A 25,956-nucleotide genomic window follows, 5' to 3' on the forward strand; every position below is an offset into this window, starting at 1 on the left:
CTCCAGGCACACATAGCTCAGAGTATCATGGGGGTGGGGAGGTCGGACTTCTATCCTTCCATCTTCCAGATACCCTTTTTCCTGGTTTTTGGTAAAAAACTTCAGGTTTTACCTCTATGTGGTGTTGTACTCTATGATTGGGTCCAGCTTGGGGCCAAAGTGGTAAGAGAAAATATCTCATACTCACACACTCACACACACACACACACACACACACACACACTCTCTCTCTCTCTCCCCTCTCTGGAGGATACGGGTTTCCCCTTTTCTAGGCCCTTGTCTCTGGGCCCTCAGTAGGTCCAGATCTGCAGCTTCGAGATTTCCTGGTGTCCATGGGCCGTCCCCAGTGCTCTGCAGGTGGGGAGGGAGGTGTCGGCTCCTGGGTGCCGGGTCTGGTAAATTCAGGCTGCCCAGGAGATAAAGATGGGAAAAATCTAGGAAAATCACCACCATATTGGTTCCTCCTGCAGTTCCAAGCCCCGCCCCTGATCTGCCTGCTCCGATCTGCGTCTCAGAGTGCTGGGACAACGCTCTGTTCTGCTCAGCGTTCAGTTGTGAGCACCGGGAAGACATTGGGCAGTGTGCGCTAATACCCGGGGGGAGGTTTCCAAACTCGGGATATTTGTGCCCATAGGTTTACCCATCTCAGAGGCGACCTGAGACCCTGGTTAACATCCACTGTGTCCCGTTGTGTTGCTGTGGACATAAACGCAGAGGGAGGGACAAGCGGTAAGTCTTGGCACAGCATTCTACAGAAACCTGCGCGCTTGGTCCCTGTGGACCGCGTTCTTGCGGCTGTTTAGGCCTGAGCTCATTTTGTGACCTCGGGCAGGGTCACAGCGGGCACTGATGTCTTCTTACAGGTGAAATGTGGCTCTAAATGTGGGCCTACCTAGAATTAGCGCTTTTGTGACACGAAAGACCTGCCAGTTAGTAAATTGTTCTCTTTATCGAAGGCCCTTCTTCCTCATCCGTTTCTGGGACAAAGGTAGCATCATCCTCTAGGATAGCAGCTTTGACACCTGTTTTGACAAGCTGAACTTGGAGAACCTAATGAGTCACCAGACGAACGATGCCTGAGAGAAGGGGAGTTAAGGCCTTCTGCATTTTAAAGCATCTCTTAATGCAACGTGGACGGAAGATCTAAAAAAGCCAATGATGAAGGCTTCCTTTCGTCAGAACGAGCCTCTCTGTGTCGGGGCAAAGCGCCCCGCGAGCCCTGCAGGGCCCCCGCCCCATCCTTCCCGGGCCGCCAGGTTTCCTCAGGCAGCTCCAGGCCACCAGCACGTCCCCCCCCCCCCCCCCCCCCCCCCCCCCCCCCCCCCCCCCCCCCCCGGGAGTCTGGTAGCCGGCTGGTCACCGTGTCAGAGTCCAGAGCTTGCAGAGCCCCGTGCCTCTTTAGGTGAGACTTTCATCTCATGGGTGCATAATCTCAAGTTGTCGGCAGGGATCTGGATTTGTAGGTTGAAAGGTCCGTAGAAGAAATGGTGGCAACAATTGCAACCTCCAAGTAGATTTTACAACCGCGATTCTGTTACCACCGCCTGTACCCCCCAGCCTCTGTGGACACCCCTCTCCGGTGGCAGAGCCCACACCACGGCTGGCACAGCAGCTCCTCAGTGGCTTTGCTGCAAGCTCATTAGGCCTTTGGCAGTCAGAGAACAAGGTATATAAAAAAAAAATGCTTGTTGCAGTTTCTCAAAATGTCAATAATACTCTGCATTCAATTAAAATTAGTAAAAATATTTTATTGAATTTCAGGAACTTGGTAATTTTAAAATTTAAAATCTTTGCACACAAATCACCACTATGCTTTCTAGGATTGTGGACGTTAGGACTTGAAGACTGTCACCGATCTCCTTCTGTCACATAGCATGGAAATCCCAAGTCCTGGGGCTGCCCCCCTCCCTTCTGACCATGACTCAGGGTCTGTGCTGCTGCTTTGGGGAGGATGGCGAAGGGCGCAGTGTCTTTAAGGAGCTCAACTGTCCACGTGGAGACTCAAAGGGCTCCAGAGTCAGAGGGATTCCAACTCCTGCCCAGACACACCGTGTCACGGGGCTCACAGGTGAGTGTCTCTTTCGTATTTTTGTTGTTTGGGGCAAAGCTGTTCAAATGAAGTTTCTAGTCTCATGGGGAGCTCAGAAGCTTGGCAAAGGTCAAAGCAGAAACCTCTTAAAATAAGACTTTTAGGGACTTCCAGGGAACAGCTGGCAGTTAGTTCAGAGCAACAAGAGGCACCAGACGCCAAGCAGGGAGGCAGGGACGCAAGCTCAGTGGCCTTGGAGGTTTTGAGGGCTCTTAGGAATTCAGAGCTAAACTGGAAAAGTCTTTCAGGTGCCTGGGATACAACTGCTTACTAATCCATGCTGCTTTCCTGCCCTTCCTGGATATTCTTAAATTTCCGAATGCCAATCAATCGGCCAACTGAACAAGACAACACGGAGGAGGAGGCCTCAAATCCTCTTGGAAAAGGCACACGCCAGCTCCCTCACAGCAGAGAACCATCCTCCTCTCTTCTTTAAAACTCTGAGAACTGGGCACTTTTTTTAAAGTCTACAAGCCCAGCAGAAGTCCCTGCAGACCCAAAGTCTATGTCTGAGGCTCGGAAATAACCGACTGACGGCTGGACTCCGTCCTCTGGACGGTGACGGGCACACTGCTGTGGAGACACGGCTGCAGGTAGATGCACAACGCACCGGCCGTGCTCGCACTGGGGTCTTCTTGACCGTCCACCCGCCCAGGGCTCAGCCACGGCCCACGGTGAGTGGCAGGTCTGGACCACTCGGTGGAGCGGCCTGACCCTACACAAGACACAACGCAATGGGAGTTATTTTGCAAATTGCAAACCTTCGAGTAAAAAGACAAAAACGATACATTCCAAGGCGATCTGTGAAGTGCCTGGAAGATGCAGACAGCTGCCCTGCGGGCTCTGATCCATCCACATTTCAGCCTGCAAGTCAGAGTTTGCCACGGTCACACATGTGGGGTCTCGTTCACGTGATGGTTCTGTTTTTATTTCTTTAAATGGCTGAGTTATAAATCCAGCTAGTGTGCAGTAATTTCATTATTTTTAATATGCATTATCTGCAGTAACATCGTGACAGCTCTGTACTGTGGGTTGACACACAATACTTAGAACAGATTTATCATATTTGGTCTGTAGGTAAATAAGGTTTTAAAATTGCCTAAATATACCATTCTGAGCCGTTTTACTCCACCAGGAAAATACAGGGTTTTTCCTTCTCTTAAAAAAAAAATTAAATACCAAAATAACTACATTTAAATAAATAACATGATGATGATGATGATGATGACATTTAAAAGTTCACAATAAGGCCAAAACCCTCTTCTATTTGCACAGCTGCTCAGCCCTTACCCCTTGGAAGGCTCTGGAAAAGCCAGCGGTTTTGTTCAGGGGCAGTGGGACTGAGGCCGGGCGGGCGGGAGGGGGAGGGAGGGGCCTACTGCTCATTCACTCACCTGTTTCCTTTCACCTCACTTTTGTGTCTTGTAGGCGAGAAGTCAGCTTTAGGCCTGCTTCAGCTCTGAAAGGCTGAGGGGGATTTCCTGTCACAAATCAGAGAAGGACCTGGATGTTTCCAAGGCCCTCGGGTTAGCACGCAGCCTCTCCTCACAGGCACCTGCTGCTCCCTGCACGCTGGGCAGGCCGCAGCGTCACCGGCTGGCTGGACGATGGCTCTGTGCCTTGAGCCGGTGACTGCGACTAGCAGACGTGCCACGGAGAGACCTGTGACTCTTGTCTGGAAAGGGCGTGGGGAAGAAGACGGAATCTTTTTTCCAAATGAAGTAGGAACAGTTCTGTCGTTTTAAACACACACAACACTTAGGAGGCTTGTTTTACTTAGAGTGGAAAATTATGCCAGGGACAAAGTCAACACAAAGAAACAAACAACAAAAAGTAGCAGGAAAGAGAACCAGTTAAGTAAGTGCAGCTCGGAGAGTCCGGCAGTTCTTTCGGTCATGGCTACATGCAGCCCAGCGCGGGCATCCGTCTGTCCAGTCAGTCTGTCTGTCCATCCTAAACGCATCCGGCACCTGCTCTAACACGGAAACCCTGCGGATGCCATCTGGTAGCTCCTCACAACCCTAACAGGACAGACAAAAGGAAATCATTCCATAGGCTGAAAACAAAGAAAACAAAACTACATTGTTTCTTTTCCCCAAATGAAATCAACACAAAAAGTCCTGTGTGATTCCAAAATTTCCAGAGTAGAAATGGAGTGATCTGAAATGTCAAAGACCCCATTATTTCATTAAGTACACCTCAAAACACTCTTAACTCCACATGTGGACAACGAAACACGGTCTCCCTTCCCAGTGCCAGCTCTGAGGGTCCTGGCAGGGTGGCGAGGACGGTGCCTGCCCTAGGCACGGGCTCACCCAGGACCTCGCGTCTCTGCTCTGGAGTTACGAGCTGAGCTGGGGCTGGGGAGACACTGCCACAGCCAGGTTTTGCTGCATGTGGTTTTGTTCAGGTGTGACTTCTGTCCTTAAGGAGTTTAAGGCCACCTGGGTTTTGTGTATTCAGTGCTGAGGTGAAGTCCAACCGCAGGGCCCTCTACCCACCGAAACGGTGCTCCGAGCGTCGGTGAGAGGCAGTGTCTCCTTTTGGCACCACAGAGTTGACATTAAAGTACGAAAAGCTGTCCCAGTCGCTAGTTCTGGACCCCCTTCTCCCTGCCGGCTGTCGGCGGCGTGTCCACACTCAGCGCGATGACGATGCTCTCTCCATCTTCAGTCTTGACCCGCTTCAGCTCCGGCTGCTCAGACTGGTCGCCATTCTGACGCTTTGTGGGGAGGGAGGCCGACGCCGACGCATGTGTTGCCAGCATGTGCAGAGGACTCGCCACTGCTGCAAAGAGACGGTGAGTCAGAGCCCGTGTTCTCAGGTACGCCCTCGTCCCCGGTCAGGCCCCCCCCGGGGCCCTGGGTGCCAGCTGGTCCAGGCTCTGCCCATAGCATTGGCCTGGGTATGTGACTGACGTGGCCTGTGGTGGCCAGGGGCACAGGAGCTGGGACTGGACTCCTGGGGACCAGAAACCGTACACAGCAAGTTAACTGAGGAGTGGGTGTTTTCAGAAGCAGCCGGCACCTTTAGACTTCACAGAAGTGGGGGAGGCTCAGGGTCAGGCAAAGGGGCTGATGCCACCCTTTCCCCCCAACCCCCACCACCCACGTGCCCCACACGACACTGAGCGCTCCCGGGTGGGCATGTGGTTCAGGCCAACCGGGAGCTGCACCAACAAGAAAAGCTGGTTAATTCCCTTCTGGATCCCGTGAACCCAGGAGTTTATAAGCAGACGTGTGCCCGCAAGGCCGGGGCCGGCTTCTCCTTGGTCCCCGCCACCAAGTGTGTCCTCTCTCAGGTCTTCACCACAGACCGACCCTCCCCTCCTTCCCTGGCGCTCACCCGGCCCATGCTTTGCACAACCAGGCAAACTCCAGGATATGAAGAAAGAAAAGTGCCGCTGCCTCAGAACAAGAAGACAGGGCTGGGTGGCAAAGCAAGGACTGGGCCCCACCTTGGGAAGGGGCATCCTGGCGTGCGGTGCCCAAGCCCCTTCCTGGTCCAAGCCCGGGCACACCCACAGTGAAGCACGCAGATGGGCACGGAGTCGCCCTGTACTTTGGGAGGAGGAGTCGGGCTACAGAAAGGCAAAAGCAGGAGGGGAGGGGATGAAGGGAAGGCCAACCCCAAACCAGGCGATGGGTTCCATCAAGGGGTGCCGAGGTGGAAGATGCTAGGGCCCAGGGATGCGCACTGGCTGCTGCAGACTGCCTGACCGGAGGATTGGCACAGGAAGCAATTCGCAACTTAGACACACCTGGTTGTACCCAACTCAACACAACCAAACTGTATATCTGGGCCACCCGCTCCTTTTCACACAGGGGCCTTGGGCCTCTCCACCATTCACACACTCATGAGACAGCACCTGTCCCCTGATTTGTCTCAGACTAGTTGTGGACAGGCCTGGGTGACCACACAGAAGCAATCCCGACCTCGGCTCTGTGCTAAGGTCCCTTGTGTATGATACATGCGGATGGAGAGACCATCCTCTTGGGCAGACGGGCCCGAGAGGTCTCTGGTGGCCAGGCACCTTGAGAGCTGTCAGCCCCCTGACCTAGACGGGAGGCCAGGGCGGGGCTCTGCCCGTGGTCATGCCCTCGGGAATAGAGGGGCCAGCTAGACCCTGACTGACAGGGGCACCCTGGTTCCTCTCCACTGCTTTCCAGAGGAAGTGTCCTGTCGCTGTCGAGAAAGGGCCTGTGTGGCTGCTGGGGTCGCACTGACAGGCAGCCCAGTTCTTGCAGTGGGGCACACGAACCACACAGTCTAAGATGCCTGACACAACTGTGAGTGAATCAGTGCCCAGAGCTGAGCAACACGGGACGCTGGGACCTTGCTGTGTGTGCTCAGCTGCCATCCCAGGAGAAATACAGAGCAGGGTCCTTCAACTGGTGAACACATACCTTGTTCTATGTGTGCTTCTGGTTAAAGACAACTTACCACGTTAGTACTGAGCTCATGCCTGAACACCACTCATCTGACATAAGATAGATGACAGCCTTCTGGGCCTGTGGCACCAAGGGCCTTTGCAGTACTATGCTTGGGGTCCACTGTAAACAGGAAAAGTTGCCAACAAAAACACCAACCCTGAAAAACAGGGCACTAATAGGCTGTGAAAAGCACATGTTCCCAGTCAGAGCTGAACCCAGGCTGGGACACCACTGTGTCGCCCCTCGGCAGGAGCGATTCAACATTCCTCCGCCCCACGCGTGTGTGCGTGCGAGCACAGACTGGGATTACATGTAACTGTTAGTGCTAGACAAACACTGAGGGTCAACTGCGTGTGGTCACCTCCACAAGTCCCTCCGAGCACCAGCCTCACAGAGTGAACGCGACAGATGCTCAGGGGTGCAGGTCCCCTGCCTTCAGCTGGTAGAGGTGAGAGAGCAACGCTGTCCCCTCAGGGCAGGCGCCTCCCAGGCATCGGGTCAAGCGGGTCTTCTACTGGCTCCAGCTACACCCCTGCAAGTGGCCTCAGAGAAGGCGGAGGAGAACAGGGACACCGGACTAAGATGACAGTGCAGACACCTCTGTCCCCATGAGGCCCTGACGCCTCCTTAAAACCTCAGAGCAGCACAGGCCAGAGGGCCAGGGATGGTCTTCTGCAAGAAAGGCCGATGGATGGGGACTCTTCAGGACATCGAGTGAAGTGTCAGCCTAGCGATTCTGCTTCAGGGTCACATAGAACATTGTCAGCAGCCTGATCCAACACCTGCTGCCCCCGCCCCCGGACAAGGCCTAGGACTGGGGTAGCTGTCTCACCAAAGGGTGATACCGATGGAGCACCTCTGGCCAGAACCACAGCCCAGTGGGGAAGAGAGGCTGAGCAGCAGCCAGAAGCACACTGGGTTTTCCAGGGGGGGTAGGCAGTACAGCCCCCCAGAGCAATCCCGCATGGGCGCAGGCCCGACTTCCACATTCACTCTGTGAGGCCAGCATCCCCCTGAAACCGAAGTGGACCAGAATACTAGGAAAGCTACAGACCACGTCGCTGACAAACACTGACATAAACCTAAATGAGACTTCAGCAAATCAAATTCAATAGCACATGAAAGGGTTACACACCCTGGCCGACAGATTCATCCCAGGAACCCAAGAGTAATTAAACTTAAAAAAAAAAAAAAAAAAAAAGTACAACACACTGCATCAAAAAAGGAAAAACCCACATGATCATCTCAACACAGAAAAGCGTATGACTGAATTCAACACCCTTTCCCGATAAAGCTCAGCAAAGCAGAAAGTGGGGAAACTCAGTATAATAAGGTCCGTGGACAACCCACAGCTACCATCGGCCTTGACGGTGAACGGCGTTCTCCCCTGGGGACCAGGAGCAGGACACAGTGCCACTGACATCTAACACTCTGCAGTCCTGGGCCGGCAGGCAGCACAAGGAAATCAACGGCATCCAAATGGAAAAGGAAGTAAAAGTCTCTACTGGAAATGACGTAATCTTTGTAGGAAATCCTAATAAATCCACACAAGAAAACCCCTAAGCCAAAAACTATGACAACTCACAACTGAACTCAGCAAAATTGCAAAGTACAGTATTGACATGCAAAAATCAGCTGTATATATAGTAAGAATGAACAACTTAAAAAGGAAATTAAAACAATTCCAAAGGAACTGAACAGGGAGTTCCAAAGGAATAAAACAGGAAGAAATTTAAGCAGGACTTTTATGCTGAAAACTACAGAGCATCGCTGAACGATACTCAAGACCTAGACAAATGGAAAGATGTCCACGCTCCTGGAGGAGAAGACGTGATGCTTGTCGTGCGGCTCGACTGCCTACACCTATCAAAATCCGAAATGTTTTTGTTATTTTTTGCAGAAACGGAAGAGCTGATCCTAAAATCTGCATGGAATTGCTAGGGATCCAAAACAGTCAAAACAATCTTGAAAAAGGAGAACAAAGAGGACTCCTACTTTCCAATTTCAAAACTACCTACAGAATTCTAGTAATCAAAACTGTGGCTATGGCACACAGACAGACATGAAGGCCAGGGAGACAGAACGTAAGAGAATTAAAAAAAATTTTTTTAAGGTTTTTAATTTATTTTTGAGAGAGAGACAGCACGAGCAGGGGAGGGTCAGAGAGAGAGGGAGATAGAGAATCTGAAGCAGGCTCCAGGCTCTGAGCTAGCTGTCAGCACAGAGCCCAATGCGGGGCTCGAACCCACGAACCACGAGATCATGACCTGAGCTGAAGCCGGATGATCAACCGACTGAGCCACCCAGGCGCTCCAAGGGAGACAGAACTTAGACATAAACCCATATATCTGAGGTCAAGTGATTTGACAAAACCTCTCAGTGTTTGGGAAAGCACGGTCTCTTCCATGGTGCTGGGACAAATGGACATCCACATGCCAAAGAATGCGGTCAGACCCTTACCTCACACTCGACACAAAAATTAATGCAACACGGATCAAAGACCTAAACCTAAGAGCTGGAATGCTATAGCTCTGAGCAGAAGAAAACAAGGGGTAATACCTCCGAGGTGGCAGTGGAGTCAGCCTGGAGCTGCTTCAGATTCTGTGTCTCCATCTCTCTCTGCCCCCAAACCCCCACTCATGCTCTCTTTCTCTCAAAAACAAATATTAAAAAAAAAATTTTTTTAATCATTAAAAAAAAATTTTTTTTAATCTTTAAAAAAAATCTGGCGCATCAGAGACAGTATCAGGAAAGTGAAGAGACAAACCCACCTAATGGGAGAAATTATTTACAAATCGGATCTCTCAACAAAAAACGTACAAAAGACTTAGACATTATCTTTGAAGACCTACAAATCCCAAGCACATGAAAAGTTGCTCAACATCATTAGTCATGAGGGAAATGCAAATCAAAACCACTGATTACCACTTCACACCCAGTAAGATGGCCATGAGGGGAAAAAACACAACAACAACAGAAAATAACAAGTGTTGGTGAGGATGTAGACAAGTCAGAATCTCCTGCATCAGTGGAAGGATGTAAAATGCTGTAGCTGCTGTGGAAAACAGTTTGGAGGTTCTTTTTTTTTTTTAATTTTTTTAAATTTTTTGTTTATTTTTTATACAGAGAGAGACCGAGCATGAGAGGGGGAGGGGCAGAGAGAGGAGGAGACACAGAACCGGAAGCAGGCTCCAGGCTCTGAGCTGGCTGTCAGCACAGAGCCCAACGCGGGGCTGGAACCCACGAACGTGAGGTCTGACCCGAGCCGAAGTCGGAGGCTTAACCGACTGAGCCACCCAGGCGCCCCTGGAGGTTCTTTCATAAACTTAATGCAGAATTACCATATGTCTGAGCAATTCTGCTCCTACGTATACACCCAAAAGAAGTGAAAATGATGACACAATATGTATACACGAATGCTCACAGCAGCCAGAAGGTGGAAACAACAGAAACGTCATCAACTGGTGAATGAACCAACAAAAATGGAAAACATATTTTCCATGAAGTACTGACCCATGCCATAAACCTCAGAACGTGATCTGCTCAGTGAGAGGCCAGATATAAAAGGCCATGCATCAAACTTTATTTACAGGGAATGTCCAGTGTCAGCAAATCCACAGAGACTGCAGATTAGCGGCTACCCAGGGCTCAGGTGAGAGTGAGTCAGGAAGTAACTGCTTACTGTGTAGACGGTCTCCTGCGGGGACGATGAAAATGCTTCTGAACTCCTTAGAGGCGATGGTTCCCGAATGCTGTGCGTGTACTGACTGCCACTGACTTACACATTTTAAAATGGTCAATTGTACATTATGTGTATTTTACCATGACAATAAAAAAACAAAAAACAAATGACTTAAATCATAAGGAGATACTGACTATAAAAGAATTACTGCTAATTTTAAAATATAGACTGCTAATTTTAAAATATAGTAAAAGCAAGTTTTTTAGAGATGCTGAAATACAAAGAGATGCAAATGACACTGCGTCTGGATCTGCGTGGGGAACAGCTGTAAGAGAATTTCCAGTATGTCTGACATTTTCCATAATAAAAAGCTTAAAAGAAGAATATCAAAGCGGCTGCCTCTCCGATATTAACAGGTATAGTGTTCCTTTCTCAAGCGTGACTGTCAAGGGTGAAGGCAGTCACAGGCCATGGAGCACCTCAGTGACAGCTGACACTGTGCAAGGAGAGCCACCTGCAGACCACCCTGCTTGCTCACAGTCTTCAAGCTCATCTGCCACCGCCTCCCTGTTTTCAACAGCACCTCCTGCACCCACTGGGCTGGACGCTGCCACTGGGGAAGAACAGCGGCCCGTGGGGAGGGCAGAGTTGGGAAGCACTGAAGACAATGCTGCTGAATCATTACTGACTAGAGAGAAAACCCTTTTCTAAGCCAGTGATTTCTTAAAAAGAAAAAAAAATTTTTTTAATATTTTTTATTTTTTTAGAGCACGAGTCGGGAAGCAGTCTCCAGGCTCCGAGGTGTCAGCACAGAGCCCGACAAGGGGCTTAAACCCAGGAATGTGAGAGCATGAGTGACCTGAGCTGAAGAGGAACACTCAACCGATGGCGCCCTCTAGGGCCCCTAGTAAAAGACAGCAAGGAAATTAAAGAAGAGGCAATAAAATTTCCCACTAACAGATAATTTAAAATGAGTTTTTACTAAAACTGTAAGGAGTTTCAGTATTTTTTCCAGGCTTCCTTACTCTGAGAGGGAACAAGTCTCAAGGCTGACACTGCAGTGATCATCAATCATGATAAAAAACTGTTTGGCTTTAAAGCCCCAATATATTAAGAATTTAATACAGCTTTAATTTATTTTATAGATAATATTTTTCAGGGGTGCCTGGGTGACTCAGTTGGTTGAGCCACCTCCTGATGTCATGGTGTGGGATCAAGCCCCAAGTTGGGCTCCATGATGACAGAGAAAAGCCTGCTTGTAATTTCTCTCCCTCTGTCCTTCCCCTGCCGCCATGTGCACCTCTCTCTCTAAATAAATAAATAAACATTTAAAGAATTGTATTTTGGGGGGCACCTGGTCAGGCACTTCGGCTCAGGTCATTATCTCACAGTTCATGGGCTCCAGCCCTGCACTGGGCTCTGTGCTGACAGCTCAGAGCCTGGAGCCTGCTTCTGATTCTGTGTCTTCCTCTCTCTCTTTCTCTCTTGCTCATTCCTTGCTCTCACTCTCTCAAAAATAAACATTAAAATTTTTTAAAAAATAAATTAAAAACTTTTAATTGGGTTTTTCTAAAGTTTGAGAGAGCACGTGCACGCACACATGAGCAAGTGAGGGAGAAACAGAGAAGAGAGGGAGAGAGAATCCCATGCAGGCCCTGTGATGTCTGCGGAGAGTCCAACAAGGGCTTGACCCTATGACCCTGGGATCATGACCTGAGCCAAAATCAAGAGTCAGATGTTTAACTGACTGAGCCACTCAGGTGCCCCAAGAGTTGTTTTGAAATGATAGTTAACACGTGCCAACCTGTGGATAAATGGAGAAACTTGCAATCACCCATTTCACATGCTCTCTTCTCAGGTTCTCTAACTCTTATATTCACGATGAAATCTTTAATATTTCCACATTCTCCTGTGCAGAGTAAAAATGTGCTCCAGAGATGGCTTTCAAACATAAACGAGTCAGCACTCGCACGAAATCTGCAAGGGTGCAAGACTCCGTTCCAGGGGCAGGATTACTGGGGGGGCTCATTCCAGGAGTGGACACCAAATCAGGGCAGTGTTCAGAGCCAGCAGCACATTAGAGAGAATGCTGCAAAACAGTGGAAAACTTAATTCTTTGCTTATTAAATCTTTAAGGAAAAATTTTAGATACCAACTTACACATGTGAAAGGGATATACAGCTTTTTTAACTCCTTCCAGCAGACAGGAGGACATTAGAGGCCCCTGACCAGCACCAGTGGTTCTCAGACAACCTGGAATGAGTTAGAAATGCACATTCTTGGGCCCCCAGGCCACACCTGCTCAGGCAGGGACCCTGGGAGGGAGTCCTCGAGGGGCTCTGAGGCACATGATGGCTGGGAATCACTGGCTTGAACCAAGACTTCAGCCTAAGCAGGACTCAGACCAGAAAAGGACAGACCAGCCACCTCCCAATGCCACCTCCTTCCAGCTACACACAGCACCAACAGGTCTGCTGCTTCAAGGTCATCCACAATGACAATCTTATTTGGAGAGAAAATTAGGCCCAAACCACTCTTAATACTTAGGGGATACAGGACCTGAGAAGACAGTATTTGAATTGGGTAACTGATTGCAAGTTTCTCCCTTTATCCACAGGTTGGCACATGGTAACTGTTATTTAAAAATAAAGAACTCTTGGGGCACCTGGTGGCTCCGTCAGTTAAGTGTCTGACTCTTGGTTTCAGCTCCTGTCATGATCACACCATTCGTGGGATTGAGCCCCCATGTTGGGCTCTGCACTGACAGCACAGAGCCTGATTGGGATTCTCTTTCTCCCTCCCGGCCCTTTCCCCACACTCTCTCAAAATAAACAAACTTTAAAAAAAATGATAACAACGAAGAACGCTCAGATGGTGAGTCTTCCCCAGAAATGGTTCCAGATGTATTTTACCACTGCTTCCGGGGCCAGGCCGAGGGCAGTCTGAAACCCGTGAGGAAGACGCAGGTCCCCTCTGACCCTTCACAGCTCCGAGGCAGGAGGTAAACACAGTTAGGCCTTCTGTTCTCTATCCTTTTTCAAAGAAACTCTGTGGGCACAGAGAGCGCCTTCTGCCAGTGGCCTGGCTTGGCTACTCTGCATGCTTGGACAAGGACCCACTGCTAAAACAGCAGCAGCTCCTAGGACGACACTAGACTCCTGAGTTGACTTGACAGCCAGCCGGGCCCCGACCCCTAATGTGGCTCCACAGGCCTGGGTGAAAGGAGGTTCTCTGTGCTCTGATTTAAAAGACAAGCTCAAGGGCACCTGGGTGGCTTAGTTTAATCGTCTGACCTCTGATCTCATGGTTACTGAGTTCGAGCCCCTCGTTGGGCTCCGTGCTGGGTGTGGAGCCTACTTAAATAAAGAAATACATAAAAAAGCAAATAAATAAATAAATAAATAAATGCCAAGCTTCCCTGGTCGGTCATGTCTTCTCTACTCGTCGATGTGAGAACATCTGTGGAGAGCTGTGTGCACAGAGAGCAGGACTCTGCCTCTGCCGGACACACTCAGTACGCCACACCCCCAGGGACCGCTCAGAAGGCAGGTGCCAGCACCCAAACCTCCCGTCACACTAGGCCATACCCAGGTATCTACACAAGGAGGGGGGGATATTTCTCTCTCTCAAGGGATTTACAGACACACCAATCTGCATTCAGATGACCCTCCAGTGGGACCCCATGGGAACTGACACCCACAGCTGTTGCCAGGTGCCCTGTAGCACTATTAGGTTTCCTATCAGTTGGAAATGCAAACGTTTAAATGTTACATTTCAACTGTAACAGAACCAAAGTATGCAGCACTGCCATTCATAAAACGGAGAGCAAAGGATTTTTGCTCTTGATACTTTTTCATCTTATTACCTGTAAGGGCACTGCTTACCATTGTTCACTTGGCCATGGACGGCGGCAGGGATTGGCACCACATGAGTCCCATTTTGCGTTACAGTTTTGATCGGTAGCTGGTGCTGACCTAGAGGAGCCTGCTGCACTATGGTGACCGTCTGCACGGGGGTAGCCTGTGGCGTCTGAATGATCCGGCTCGCGGCGCCCAGCGTGGCGTGGCTAATCGCGGGAATAGGTTCCACTTTCACTGCAATTAAAAGAAGGGACAGAAACGAGACCACTGATGTCACTGGAAAGCCACAGGAGTCATGCCAGGGGGCCGGCAGACACGCTCTACGACTGTTATGTGATTAGAAAAGGGGTTGGGGGGCAGTGCCTGGGTAGCTCAGTCAGGTCAGTGTCTCCTGGTTACCGCTCAGGTTGTGATCTCACGGTTCAAGAGTTCTAGCCCAGCCTCGGGCTCTGCGCTGACAGTGCGGAGCCTGCTTAGGATACTCCGTCTCCTCCCCACCCCTCCCTCCTTCCCTCCCCTCCCCCCCTCTCTGATCCTCCCCCGCTTGTGCTCTCATCTTTTTCTCTCAAAATAAACTTAAAAATAAAACAACAACAAAAGGGCGCCTGGGTGGCTCAGTTGGTTGAGTGTCTGACTTTGGCCCAGGTCATATCTTGAGGTTCGTGGGTTCGAGCCCCACAACGGGCTCTGTGCTGCCAGCTAAGAGCCTGGAGCCTGCTTCGGATTCTGTGTCTCCCTCTCTCTCTGCCCCTCCCCTGCTAGTGTTCTGTCTCAGTCTCTCAAAAATGAATAAAAACACTAAAAAAAAAATTTTAAACAACAACAAAAAGAAAGGGGGTTGGGGCGAGTAAGTCCGCTGGGTGTCCAACTGCTGGAGAAGCCGCCTGCAACAACTTGCGCTGCTCACCTTTGACCTCTTTGTGATCGCCATTCTCCTGAGGCTCGGCCTTCGGAGGGGCCAGCACAGCCGCCTGAGTGACCACGGCTTGGCCGGCGACAGTGTACGTGCTCGCCGGGGCCAGACCGGCCACACTGGTGACGGACACCGCAGGGATCTGGTGGACGACGTGCACCGTCTGCACAACAGGCTGCTGGGAGGTCGAGGTGGTCACGGGGGCGGCAACCGTGTAGGTGACGGGCTTGATCGTTGGTGGCAGCTGCCGCTGCACGGCGATTAAAACGGGCTGACTAGACAGGGGAGAGCCTGCAGAGGATGAGGGAGCAGGGGTGAGGCACAGGCACCCATGTTCCTCTGACCGTTTCTCAGAACCGACTAAGTACAACCACCCACTCACGATGCACAGAGGAGTAAGACCAGACATGGTCACTCGAGATGGGAGAAATGGTAATGGGGATACTGACCTCATGTATCTAAGTGCTAAAAAGGCAATTCTTGCCCTATTCGAATTTTTTATTTTAAAACATTTTTTAAAAATTTGTTTTATACTCTGGTTTCTCTTCAGGTCGTGTAAATCTTTCACTTTTTTTTTAAAATTTGTTTTATTTATTTTCGAGAGAGACAGAGACAGAATGTGAGCGGATTAGGGGCAGAGAGAGACAGAGAGACACAGAATGTGAAGCAGGCTCCAGGCTCCCAGCTGTCAGCACAGAGCCCCACACAGGGCTCAAACTCATGAACTGCGAGATCATGACCTGAGCTGAAATCAGATGCTCAACCAACGGAGCCACCCAGGCGCCCCTGCCCTATTCAGGGCAGCTCTTTCCATATGAAAAAGAAAATGTGAACACAGTACACGGGACGAAACTGCCTGCTGAGGCCCAGAGAAGGGCGCCATCCTCCCCCAGCATCAGTCTTACAGTGGGAGCAAGGAGTTCACAAAGTCCAGACACAGAGTCACAAGCTCTGCCAACCAACCTCTGCTCTTCCTGGTTTGGGTGCAGAGTAAATGAAAAGAAACACTGGTGACAGGAGATTAAGATGGGGGTGGGGAGGGGGCTGTTGCCAGCATGGTCAGGAATCCTACTGTGTCAAATGCATTATTTTGTGGGCACCTGGGTGGCTCAGTCAGTTCAGAGTCCCACTCTCGATTTGGGCTCAGCTCATGATCTCACAGTTCGTGGTATTGGGCCACATGTCGGCGCTGTGCTGACAGTGCAGAACCTGCTTGGGAGTCTCTCCCTCCCCCTCCCCCACACACGTGTGCTCTTGCTCGAACAAAAACCAAAAAACACCAAATACACACATTTTGCCAATCAACTGGGAACCATAATAGAATCAGTTCAGACCCATTTCCACACTGTTCTTACTGTTTTGTTTTTAAATTCCTCAGGGCACACATTTTTATTCTGCATTGCAACTAAGTAAACTGAGATGCTCACCTATTAAATGGACTGCTGCCAATCAGTGTTTAGTTTGTCTAACCTGTGTTATTCCTTTGGGGGGAGGAAATTTTTTCACCATTTTTGAATGATGAAGCAGCTGAGAAACAGATTAATTCTTAATTACTTCAGGCATCTATATAAACAGTTTATGTAAAACATACACTGATATTTTTCTTTTTAAACACTCACCGTGCCATTAGTTTTTCAGAGCTTGTAACACTCAGGTACAAAAGCAGCCGTGAAAGGAGCCGAGGCCGCTGCCGTGTCCCTCTGAGAAGCCTGGCTTGCCCCTCCCCCACCACGCCTGCCCTCTCTCTGCGCATCTCACCTGGTGCACTCTGGGCAAACCGTGCCTCCTGGATGACGGCCAGTTTGGGCTGTGAGGCGCTGGGCTCAGGCTCCAGGGGGGCCGGTGAACCTTCCCTCGACAGGCTCTCGGGGGTCTGGGCACCACTGGAGTGAGCAGACAGCACTCCAGCGTGATTGGGCGAGGCCGGGGCACTTCTGTGTTACCAAGAAGACAGAGGCTTTTTTACAGGTAAAGCACTCATAAAACTGCCTCGTTTCAATAACGTGCAATCTGAAAACAGGGAGCCACTGTCTTCCGCCAACTGACTACAGTTCTGTGAGTTCTACTTTCCCCGTGAATGCCTGCGACCGGAGATGGACCTTCCGTGAGACTCACTCGGCTGTGTTGGCCAGTGCGCGCGTGCGGGGCTGCCAGGACTCGTGCCCAGCACGGTGCGGCCGTGGAGCTGGACCGGCCGGCCTCCCGAGGCAGCTCCTGTCCACAGGCAGGAGCCAGCAGTGTGCAAGCAGGCGGCGGCCTGAGACTTACAGCCTGGTCCTTTCTTTTTATTGTTTAGAAACAGAGTATCTATTAATGAAGCTAAAAATGTATAATTTGAAATCAGGCAATTAACATTATATAAATCAATCTTGAGTTTAACCACTAAAATACAGCTTTAAAGAGCTGTTCACGTGCCAAGGGAAAGGAAAACACACGGCTCATCAAATGCCTACTGGTCACGTTAACAATGTGCAATGAGTTCAATGAAGCAACAGCTGCTACGTGGGCGCGGAAGTAAAACCTCAGCGACAGTCCCCACCGTTTCAGACCCCTGGTCAAGCCGCGTCCGGGCAGCGCCCGACACCCTGGTTCAAACCCCGTCCCGACATGTAACCGCACCACACTTGGTAGTTCCTTCACTTTGAAAAGGAAAACTGACCAACACATTGAAGGCAAATTTTTTACTGACCAGTAAGTGAGGTCTTTTTGTTTGTCTTTTTTCCTTACCTAGAGGAGAGCGGTCCCAGAGGGGTTCTAAAGCAAGGCACGCCCCTAGGCCGTCTTTTCCTAAAAGCCTGCTCTATTAATTTGCTTTCAGAGGCAGGGTCTATCCTCCAGAATGAGCCTTTGCCTGGTTCTTCCTGGGAACGTGGTACTTTGATGAAATAGCGATTCAGAGAGAGATTGTGGCGAATTGAATTCTATGAAACATAAAAAAATACGTAGAATTCATATATTTCTTTGCTAAGAAATGAATAGTGTGCCCCAGTTTCAGTGCCCTGTAAAGCAGAGGCCTAGGCATGCAGCCCCTGCCTGCAGAGGGCAGACAACTCACAAGCAGCGCTGTGCTGGGAGGGGCCGCCCTCCTCTGGAGTGAAGGAGTCAGGGTACGACCCCCCACCCCAGCCAGAAGGTCCAGGAACAAAACGGCAGAGGGGGCACCAGGGGCAAGGAGGGTATCCAGGGAACGAGGAAGGGGTGGGAGATCTACACCACAGGGAAGGAAGCACTTTCCAACGAGAAAAATGTCAACTTCCAGCTTTTCCCCAGGAAGGGGGCCAAGGGTTCTCACAGTAGTTCTCTGACCTTTCCTGCTTAGAGATGAGCAGAGCTGAAATAAGCCAATGCTTTAAAATACTTTTTGAACACAGAATTAGCTTACGAGAATCTGTCACAGCCATCTAAAATGAAGTAATCCAGTACAAGGTATTCGGCAAACCAGAAAGGAGAAAGATGAGCTAAAGTTGAGAAGTATTATCAACACCATCTTCCAGTAACAAGGGCACTTTGCAAAATACTTCCATATGTGTTTCCAATGTGATCCACAAAATAATCTTATGAGGCACAGAGAATTTCTCTCAACCCCTACTCTATTCTTTCTGTTCCACAAAGCTTCGCTCAGTTTACAGGCAATTTCAGGAAAGCTCCCCACTATCCAGCACGACTGTCAGCACACCTGACCCAAACCTCCAACCCAGAGTCAGGGACAGCTGGATGAAAGTCATGCCTCCACATTGTTTCATGTATTCACACTCATGTTTAAATTGAAAGTAAGTTAAACTACTAAAGTTTCAAAATGGTTGTAACTCACGGTAAAATTCTGAGCTATCCCCAAATCATTTCTAAATTCCCCAATTAATCTTTTAATAGAACTGCTAGCCACACCCTGAAATACTCAAATGCCAGAGGCGGCTTAGAAATCAAATGTATCAATCCTACTTTACAACCCAGCTAGGGGACTGCTTACCTGCTGCACCGTCACAGGCTACGATGAGCACCACACAAGCCCATGGAAGTCTGTCACCCTCCCCGGCAATACCGAGGGGTGCAGCCTAGATTGTGATTTGTGGTTCTTTATAAATAAATGCATTATATGAGATTTTGAATATTTTATTATACTTTAATGTTTATTTTTGAGAGAGAGAGGGAGAGAAAGGGAGAGAGTGTGTGTGGGAGGGGGGAGAGGAGAGAGAGGGAGACAGGAACTAAAGCAAGCACAGAACCAGATGCTGGGCTTGAACCCATGAACTGTGAGATCATAACCTGAGCCAAAGTAGGACACTTAACCGACTTGAGCCACCCAGGTGTCCTAAGATTTAGAACATTTTAATAACCACAGACACTTGTTATGTTTTACCGTAGGATTCAGCCAATAACAATACCTTTCTACTAGTTCCTCCAGAAAAATCAAATTTGACTATCATTGGTGCTTCCACCAAAGAGAGAAGACAATCTTCCTCCGATTACACTCAGACATTTCAGTGTTGTAGAAGGCAGACTCAAGACTATGGGTTGAGAAAAGAAAACCCAGACTCCGACACTACAGGGCCCTCTTGCTATGAACAAGGCAATCCTTACAACTGCCATGTTAGGGTCAACAGGTCCTCTGACTGTACTGTGGGAGCCTGGCTACTTGGGTAGCTTAGAAGTGACTGCCAAGCCGCAGGGAAGAACACGGCGGGGGGGCGGGGGGGATGAACCCCCACATGAAGACTCTAGTGCACCAAGTAGGTTACTGCACATGTTGCTAGGAGGAAAAAAGGAAGTGGGCTCAGTGGGAGTCCGGAGGTAGGGAGTGTCTTTTCAGGGGCACTAGTGTTTGTTCCTGCTGATAAAGGAGAACAGGACCAGAGGGCTGCGGTTCCACGACCCTCCTGCCACGGACAAGCTGTACAGAAGTTCCTAGATCAGGGAGTTGTTATTTTCTGTTCTGAAAATGTGACAGAAGCCACACTATGCGTCACCATAGGTCTAAGCCCCTCTCCACTCACAAGCCTGTGGAACAAAGAGGCTGGGATTTTACAGCCAGCAAGACCAGAAAAGATGAGGAAGTAGTAAGAGATACTTAATGCAGACACAGAATAAAGCAACTATATTTCTAAGGTCATTTAAGGCCTTTGTAAGTAATTTGATCAAGCCAAACTACATACACTAAAACCACACTGGCTTGGCTTCTCCGAATTCAGAAATTATTATATTCATTGAAAACGCAGGTTATTACTCCTTAAAACCAAACAGGAAGAAAAGGGTCTGCAATACTGAGCACATTCTCTCCCCCTCAAATTCTCCCTTCATTGAGGCTACTTCCCAGAACCTGTCCTTCCTGGGCACCAGTTCCTCCTCTCTCCTGTCCCTGAAGGAGGCTCCATCCCTGCAGCTGACCCAGAGGGAAGGTCCAGAATTGGTCACTGTCCTCCGTGAACACTCCCAGCACTCCTGCCCAGACCCTAGTTTCTGTCGGCCCCCCTTACACAGAGCACTCCCACTCCCAAGGACTTGTAAAGAAACTGATGAGAAGAGAATGTGTCAGGTACCTTCCAGAAGCAGAGTTCAAGGCACAGGGTGAGGGGAGGCCAGAGCACGCCGTCTACTTTCAGAAACCAGCTCTGGTCCTCTCAGAGGCCCAAAGGCCCAGAATTCAAATGTTCTAGTTACAACTAATACCTCAATTCTGGGCTGGGTAAAATTATACTTATAAATCGTTAAGAAAATATTTTGGCATAAATACACAACCAAAGGAAAGAAATGTACCATCTTTCCAGACATGGTCACAATTTGTTTTATCCCAGAGTTTCCTCAGGACCAATCAAGAAGCCTTGCCAAAGGCAGACAATGCAAAATAACCAAAGCAAGCCTGGAAGGCAGCTGTGCACTTCATTCAGGTGCACAAAACAGGCATGGTGGCAAGTGTCCCTGCAGGTCCCTGAGGAGCTGATCAGAGCGTGGGGTCAAGCCGTCGGGTCCTATTCTCCCTGCACAGCTGCCTCCCTCACCCCACAGGGGAGGGCAGGAGGCAGTCTGAAAACCCACATTTTAAAAATGGCTGTTCTAGGTGACCATCTTCCCCCCTACTCTCCAGTGAAGAAAACGGATCTGGTTTTTATGAAACAAGGTTGCAAACTGGAAAAGCTTTCTGTTTTAAGCCAAGAGTGAGGACGTGGGAAGAAGGTCTCATCTATACAGAGACTTTAAGCAGTCACTCTGGGACGGCAGCTCAGAGAATCTGACAGAAAAAGGACACACGTGAGTCAGTACTGGGAACATCTAAAAGAAACTGGGAGCTCATGTCCAAAACTTGAAGGGAGAGGGGCAGCAGAATCTCTTTTCTGCTAAAAAACTGAAGCCAGGAGGGGTAAAGCATCCTAGGAGCAGCCTTACAACAGGCAAGAGGCACAGAGCCACGCTTCTGGGCCTTGATCTGGACGGTAAAGAAGTTTCAATAAAAAGCAACACGAATTACAGCCAAACAGAGAGGGGTGGATGCCCTGCAGCAGCCACGCCTGTGACTCTTGGCTCTCTGGGCGCTGGGAAGTCACCCCTGGTGCCAGGGGCACTCCGTGCATGTGGGGCTCACACCTGACCTGACTCCCCATGAGACTGAAGCCTGGAGGAGTCCGTCCCTGAGAGCTGGCCTTCCTCCTATGGCCAGAAAATCGTATGTTGTTAGGGAGCACGTGGACCTTTAGGGTAGAGGGAAACGCATCACTGCACGTCTGGCCAGGCTTTTCAGAAACACCCGCTCCCATTAAGCCCAGCAAACTGGCATTTCCAACCACCAGAATTCTGCACGTAACGGCCTGCACATAACCCAACCCCACCCCACTCCTCGAGAGGGTATTTGGAGACCTCGTCTGCCCACACATGGGGACACAATCACCAGAAACAGATACAATTATCATCTGGTTCTGCTTCTGCTTTTGTTTGACATTTTACCTGAAGCACAACCTCACGGTTCTCATTAAAATGGTCAGTATTGCAGGGGTTTCTTGTCCAATGTGTTGAAGAGACCTGCCAGGTAGCTGGGTGTCAGAGGGTTCTCCAAATCCAGGATTTTCCTCACTGCCAACTAGGAAATGTCACCTCGCTGTGCACAGGGAGGCAGGCAGGGTGCAGATGCCCCAGGCGAGGAAGGGAGGCTGAGTCTTATTTTGTACCTTCCACAATCAAGGACCCTTATGTGACTAAAGACCCCTTACAAAGGAAATGCTCAGGATTTGGCGGGACTACTTTTATTAGAACATGTTTATGTGTCTGCAGGTAGAAGAAAAAAGTTTTTGCCCATCATTAAACTTCTAGAAAACGATTCCCCTCTACCCCCACCCACGGTTAGGGTTCAGCAGACACGTTTTTCCGAGGATTATTTATTCACTATGCCTGAAGGAACGCTGGTGCCATTTCTTGTTACTTAATGAATTCAAGAATTGCAAACACACATTTCTTCTTTTGTTATGCTTTTAACATTCTATATTTCAAACCTGCCTTTCCCATATAGTGTGAATTAGACAGGTTCTACCATACATCCAGTGAGCAGACACATCTAACACAGATACACAGAAGAAAAAAAGTATACAATGTAAAAGTTTAAAAGTTAAACAAAATTAAGAAGCTAAACAAGAATACTTTACGCACTAAGATCCAAGAGTCCTCCGAGGGGGGCCGGGTTCCAGACACCCCGGGAATGATCTGAAAGTACAGGCACACAGGCGGACAGGCTGCCCCAACACAGGGCAGCATCATGTTTATCTGCTTTTATGTACTGCCCAACGGGAGATGTCATCTTTTGAGGAAAGGGTCCCTTGCTAAACAGTTTGGAAACCACCTCTGCAAACCTCAAGAAGCTACGTATGTCAACAGACTCAGGTAAGGAAGACAGAAGTCAAGGACAGGCTGGGTTTATTCATTCTCCTTTACTTCAGACACAGGAAGCTAAGTATAATGGTCAAAGAGGAACATCTCAAACAGTGACTGTAAAAACCACAGGCTGAGGTTTCCTCCTAGAACCACTGTTCCCGCTGCTCTGTGTGGAGAAGGTCTGAACGTGGGGCCAGTGGCCTCGAACACATCCTCCTCCCTGAGCACGAGGGTTTCCCTTGCCTTGCTCTACCTTTGCTCTGAGCTCAAGTTAAGAAAAGCAGCTAAATTTTCCTCTCAGTTGTCAATCGGCATCTACTGACAGGAGACAGAAATATTTCATAACAAATCGAAATGGATTTACCTGCCAGCCCTTGTCCGCAGTCCTGTAGTATGGATAATTTTTAGTGATGTGAGTATAAATTCCATTTAGAGTAAGTTGTTTATCAGGAGCCATCGTAATTGCTTGTACAATTAATTGTGCATAGGAGTAAGGTGGCTTTGAATCATCCTGCATTTAAGTTAAAAAAAAAAGATTATTGAAGTTACCAAAATTTTTACTAAATTTACTAGAATTTAGCATTACTTGTGCTTTTAAACAAAAATTAGAAACAATTAAAAAAAATTTTTTTAAACTTTTAATTTATTTTTGAGACAAAGAGAGAGAGAGAGAGAGAGACAGAGACAGAGACAGAGAGAGACAGTGTGAGCAGGGGAGGGTCACAGAGAGAGGGAGATACAGAACCCAAAGACAGGCTCCAGGCTCTGAGCTAGCTGTCAGCACAGAGCCCCATGTGGCGCTCGACCCCACAAACTGTGAGATCACGACCTAAGCTGAAGCCTAACCGACTGAGCCACCCAGGCACCCCTTTTGTTTTTTATTTATTCTTGAGAGACAGGGAGAGACAGCACAAGCAGGGGAGGGTCAGGGAGAGAGAGAGAGACAGATTCTGAAACAGGCTCCAGTCTCTGAGCTAGCTGTCAGCACAGAGCCCAACGCAGAGCTTGGACCCACGAATCGTGAGATCATGACCTGAGCCGAAGTCGGACGCTTAACCAACTGAGCCACCCAGGCATCCCTAAAACAAAAATTTTTAATGTTTATTTTTGAGAGAGGGAAAGAGAGAATGAGTGGGGGAAAGGCAGAGAAAGAAGGAGATGGGGGATCTGAAGTGGGCTCTGTGCTGATAGCAGACAGCCTAACGTGAGGCTCAAACCCACAAACCATGAGATCATGACCGAAATCAAAGTCAGACACTTAACCAACTGAGCCACCCAGGTGCCCCTCTTTTTCTTTTTAAAGTTTATTTTTTGAGAGAGAGACAGAGAGAGAGAGATAGGGAGACAGAGTGTGAGCAAGGAAGGAGCAGAGAGAGAGAGACAGACCCAGAATCCAAAGCAGGCTCCAGGCTCTGAGCTGTCAGCACAGAGTCCAATGTTGGGGGCTTGAACCCACGAACTGTAAGACCAAGACCTGAGCTGAAGTTGGACGCCTAACCAACTAAGCCACCCAGGTGCCCCTGGGATTGTTTGTGCTTTTAAGCGTTCCCGTGAAAATGCTTAGTTTTCCTTACTATGAAAGTAACATAAATTGACTGAGCAGCATCTGGAAAATTTAGAAGAAACAAATGGAAAAATGCACAAGCAATGTAAAAAAGGATGTTAAAACCACGTAAGGAGAAACTACAGATGGCAAAAATGAAAAACATAAAGAGCTGCCTGGCCTCAGTAAAGTCCAGGACAGCACACCTTAAACCACGGTCAGAGTCAAGACGATACTCATTATATGAGGTTTAAAAATAAGCAATTAAGACATCGTTTAGGGATAAACACAAATGAACAAACAGAGGAGCAAGGACTAACAGACAAGGAAGGAAGGCAGAAGTGCCAAGAGCGGAGCGCGCGGGCCCCGGCTGCCCAGGCCATGATTGGTACTGACGGCGGCTGCGGGCACGGGTTCCATGCACAGACACTGGCCCCCCTTGTAAACGGCTAGTATTTCCTGAGCATTTGGGCTGGGCTCTGCCCCAACTAGCCTGCGAGGGCAGGCTCTGGAAAGGGCCAGGAGGACTGGCGGAACTGGAGACCACTCCAGGTGGCAGATACAGAGCCCAAAGCTTTCCTCATCGTGCTGACGCCACTTGCTGTGTTTCGTGGTTACCTTTTTTCTGACATTTCTAAAAACTTTTTTACTGAAAAATGTAACACAGATAGGAAAACCCATAATACATCCTCATCAGCTGAAAACAAAGGCCTGTGAAGGGAACATCAGGACAACCAATACTAGGTCAAGAGAGAACACCCCCACATCCCAGAAGCTTCCATATGCCCCCTGGGCCTGTAGCCTCTACACCCAGAGAAGCTGCCATTTACGGTAAAATGCCATCTGACATTTTATCATAATGACAGTCTTGCTGTAATTAAATGTTTTAGCATCTAAGAACACATTCTGAAACAAAACGATTTAGTTTTGCCTGATTTTAAATAGGCAACTGTATCAACACGGAACCTCACAGAGGGTGCCCCTTGGTGCCTCCCTCCCTTGCCCAGTACACCCGGTGTGAGGCTCCTGGCCAGAGCAGACAGGCAGTGCCCTGCTCCTCGTCCACTCCAGGACTGTGCTGTGTGCTACTGAGCAGATACATCACATTTTATACACCAGATGTCATTAATACGATACACTGTTTTATTCCTTTCATTGAGCATTATATCCACAACTCTTCCGAACCAGTGACTACGCAGCATGATATTCCCCTGCTTGAGCAGTCTTAGGGGGCATCTAGGCTGCTTTCCATTATCTGTCTTATATACATTTTTGTTTGAGATTTTTGCCCTTTCCATTAGACAAAATTCTAAAAGGGGCAATACTGGGTCAAAGAACAAACACATGCAGGGACGGGCAGGGTCACAACATATTCAACAATCACTGTCCCAAAAGAGTGTGTTCCTGTGCACACGTGTGCACGTGAAACCTTCAGCGTCTGGAACAGCAGGACTGAAGGCTGGGAATGGTTTCCTGGGAGATGGTATGTTATCACCTAGCCTGGTTCAGCTCTGAGCACCTGGGCCCACAGCCTACGTTGGGAGGCACCCGGTGGTAAGTGACTGGAAAAGTTCATTTATTTTAA

General features: G+C 49.1%; 1 protein-coding gene across 1 annotated transcript in view; it reads right to left on the minus strand.

Moving 5' to 3' along the window:
• Window positions 1-1,727: 1,727 nt before the first annotated feature.
• Window positions 1,728-25,956, minus strand: part of FOXK2 (forkhead box K2) — a gene marked incomplete at its 5' end in the record, with an annotated part of 59,818 nt that continues 35,589 nt past the window's right edge. The window contains 6 exons of the mRNA XM_029927131.1: window positions 1,728-4,876; window positions 14,089-14,298; window positions 14,972-15,268; window positions 16,736-16,911; window positions 17,705-17,898; window positions 23,193-23,339. Coding sequence (XP_029782991.1) covers window positions 4,680-4,876; window positions 14,089-14,298; window positions 14,972-15,268; window positions 16,736-16,911; window positions 17,705-17,898; window positions 23,193-23,339 — 1,221 coding nt within the window. The remainder of the gene's footprint in view (window positions 4,877-14,088; window positions 14,299-14,971; window positions 15,269-16,735; window positions 16,912-17,704; window positions 17,899-23,192; window positions 23,340-25,956) is intronic.

This window comes from Suricata suricatta, chromosome 17 (genome assembly GCF_006229205.1).
Source record: "Suricata suricatta isolate VVHF042 chromosome 17, meerkat_22Aug2017_6uvM2_HiC, whole genome shotgun sequence".
NCBI lineage: Eukaryota > Metazoa > Chordata > Mammalia > Carnivora > Herpestidae > Suricata > Suricata suricatta.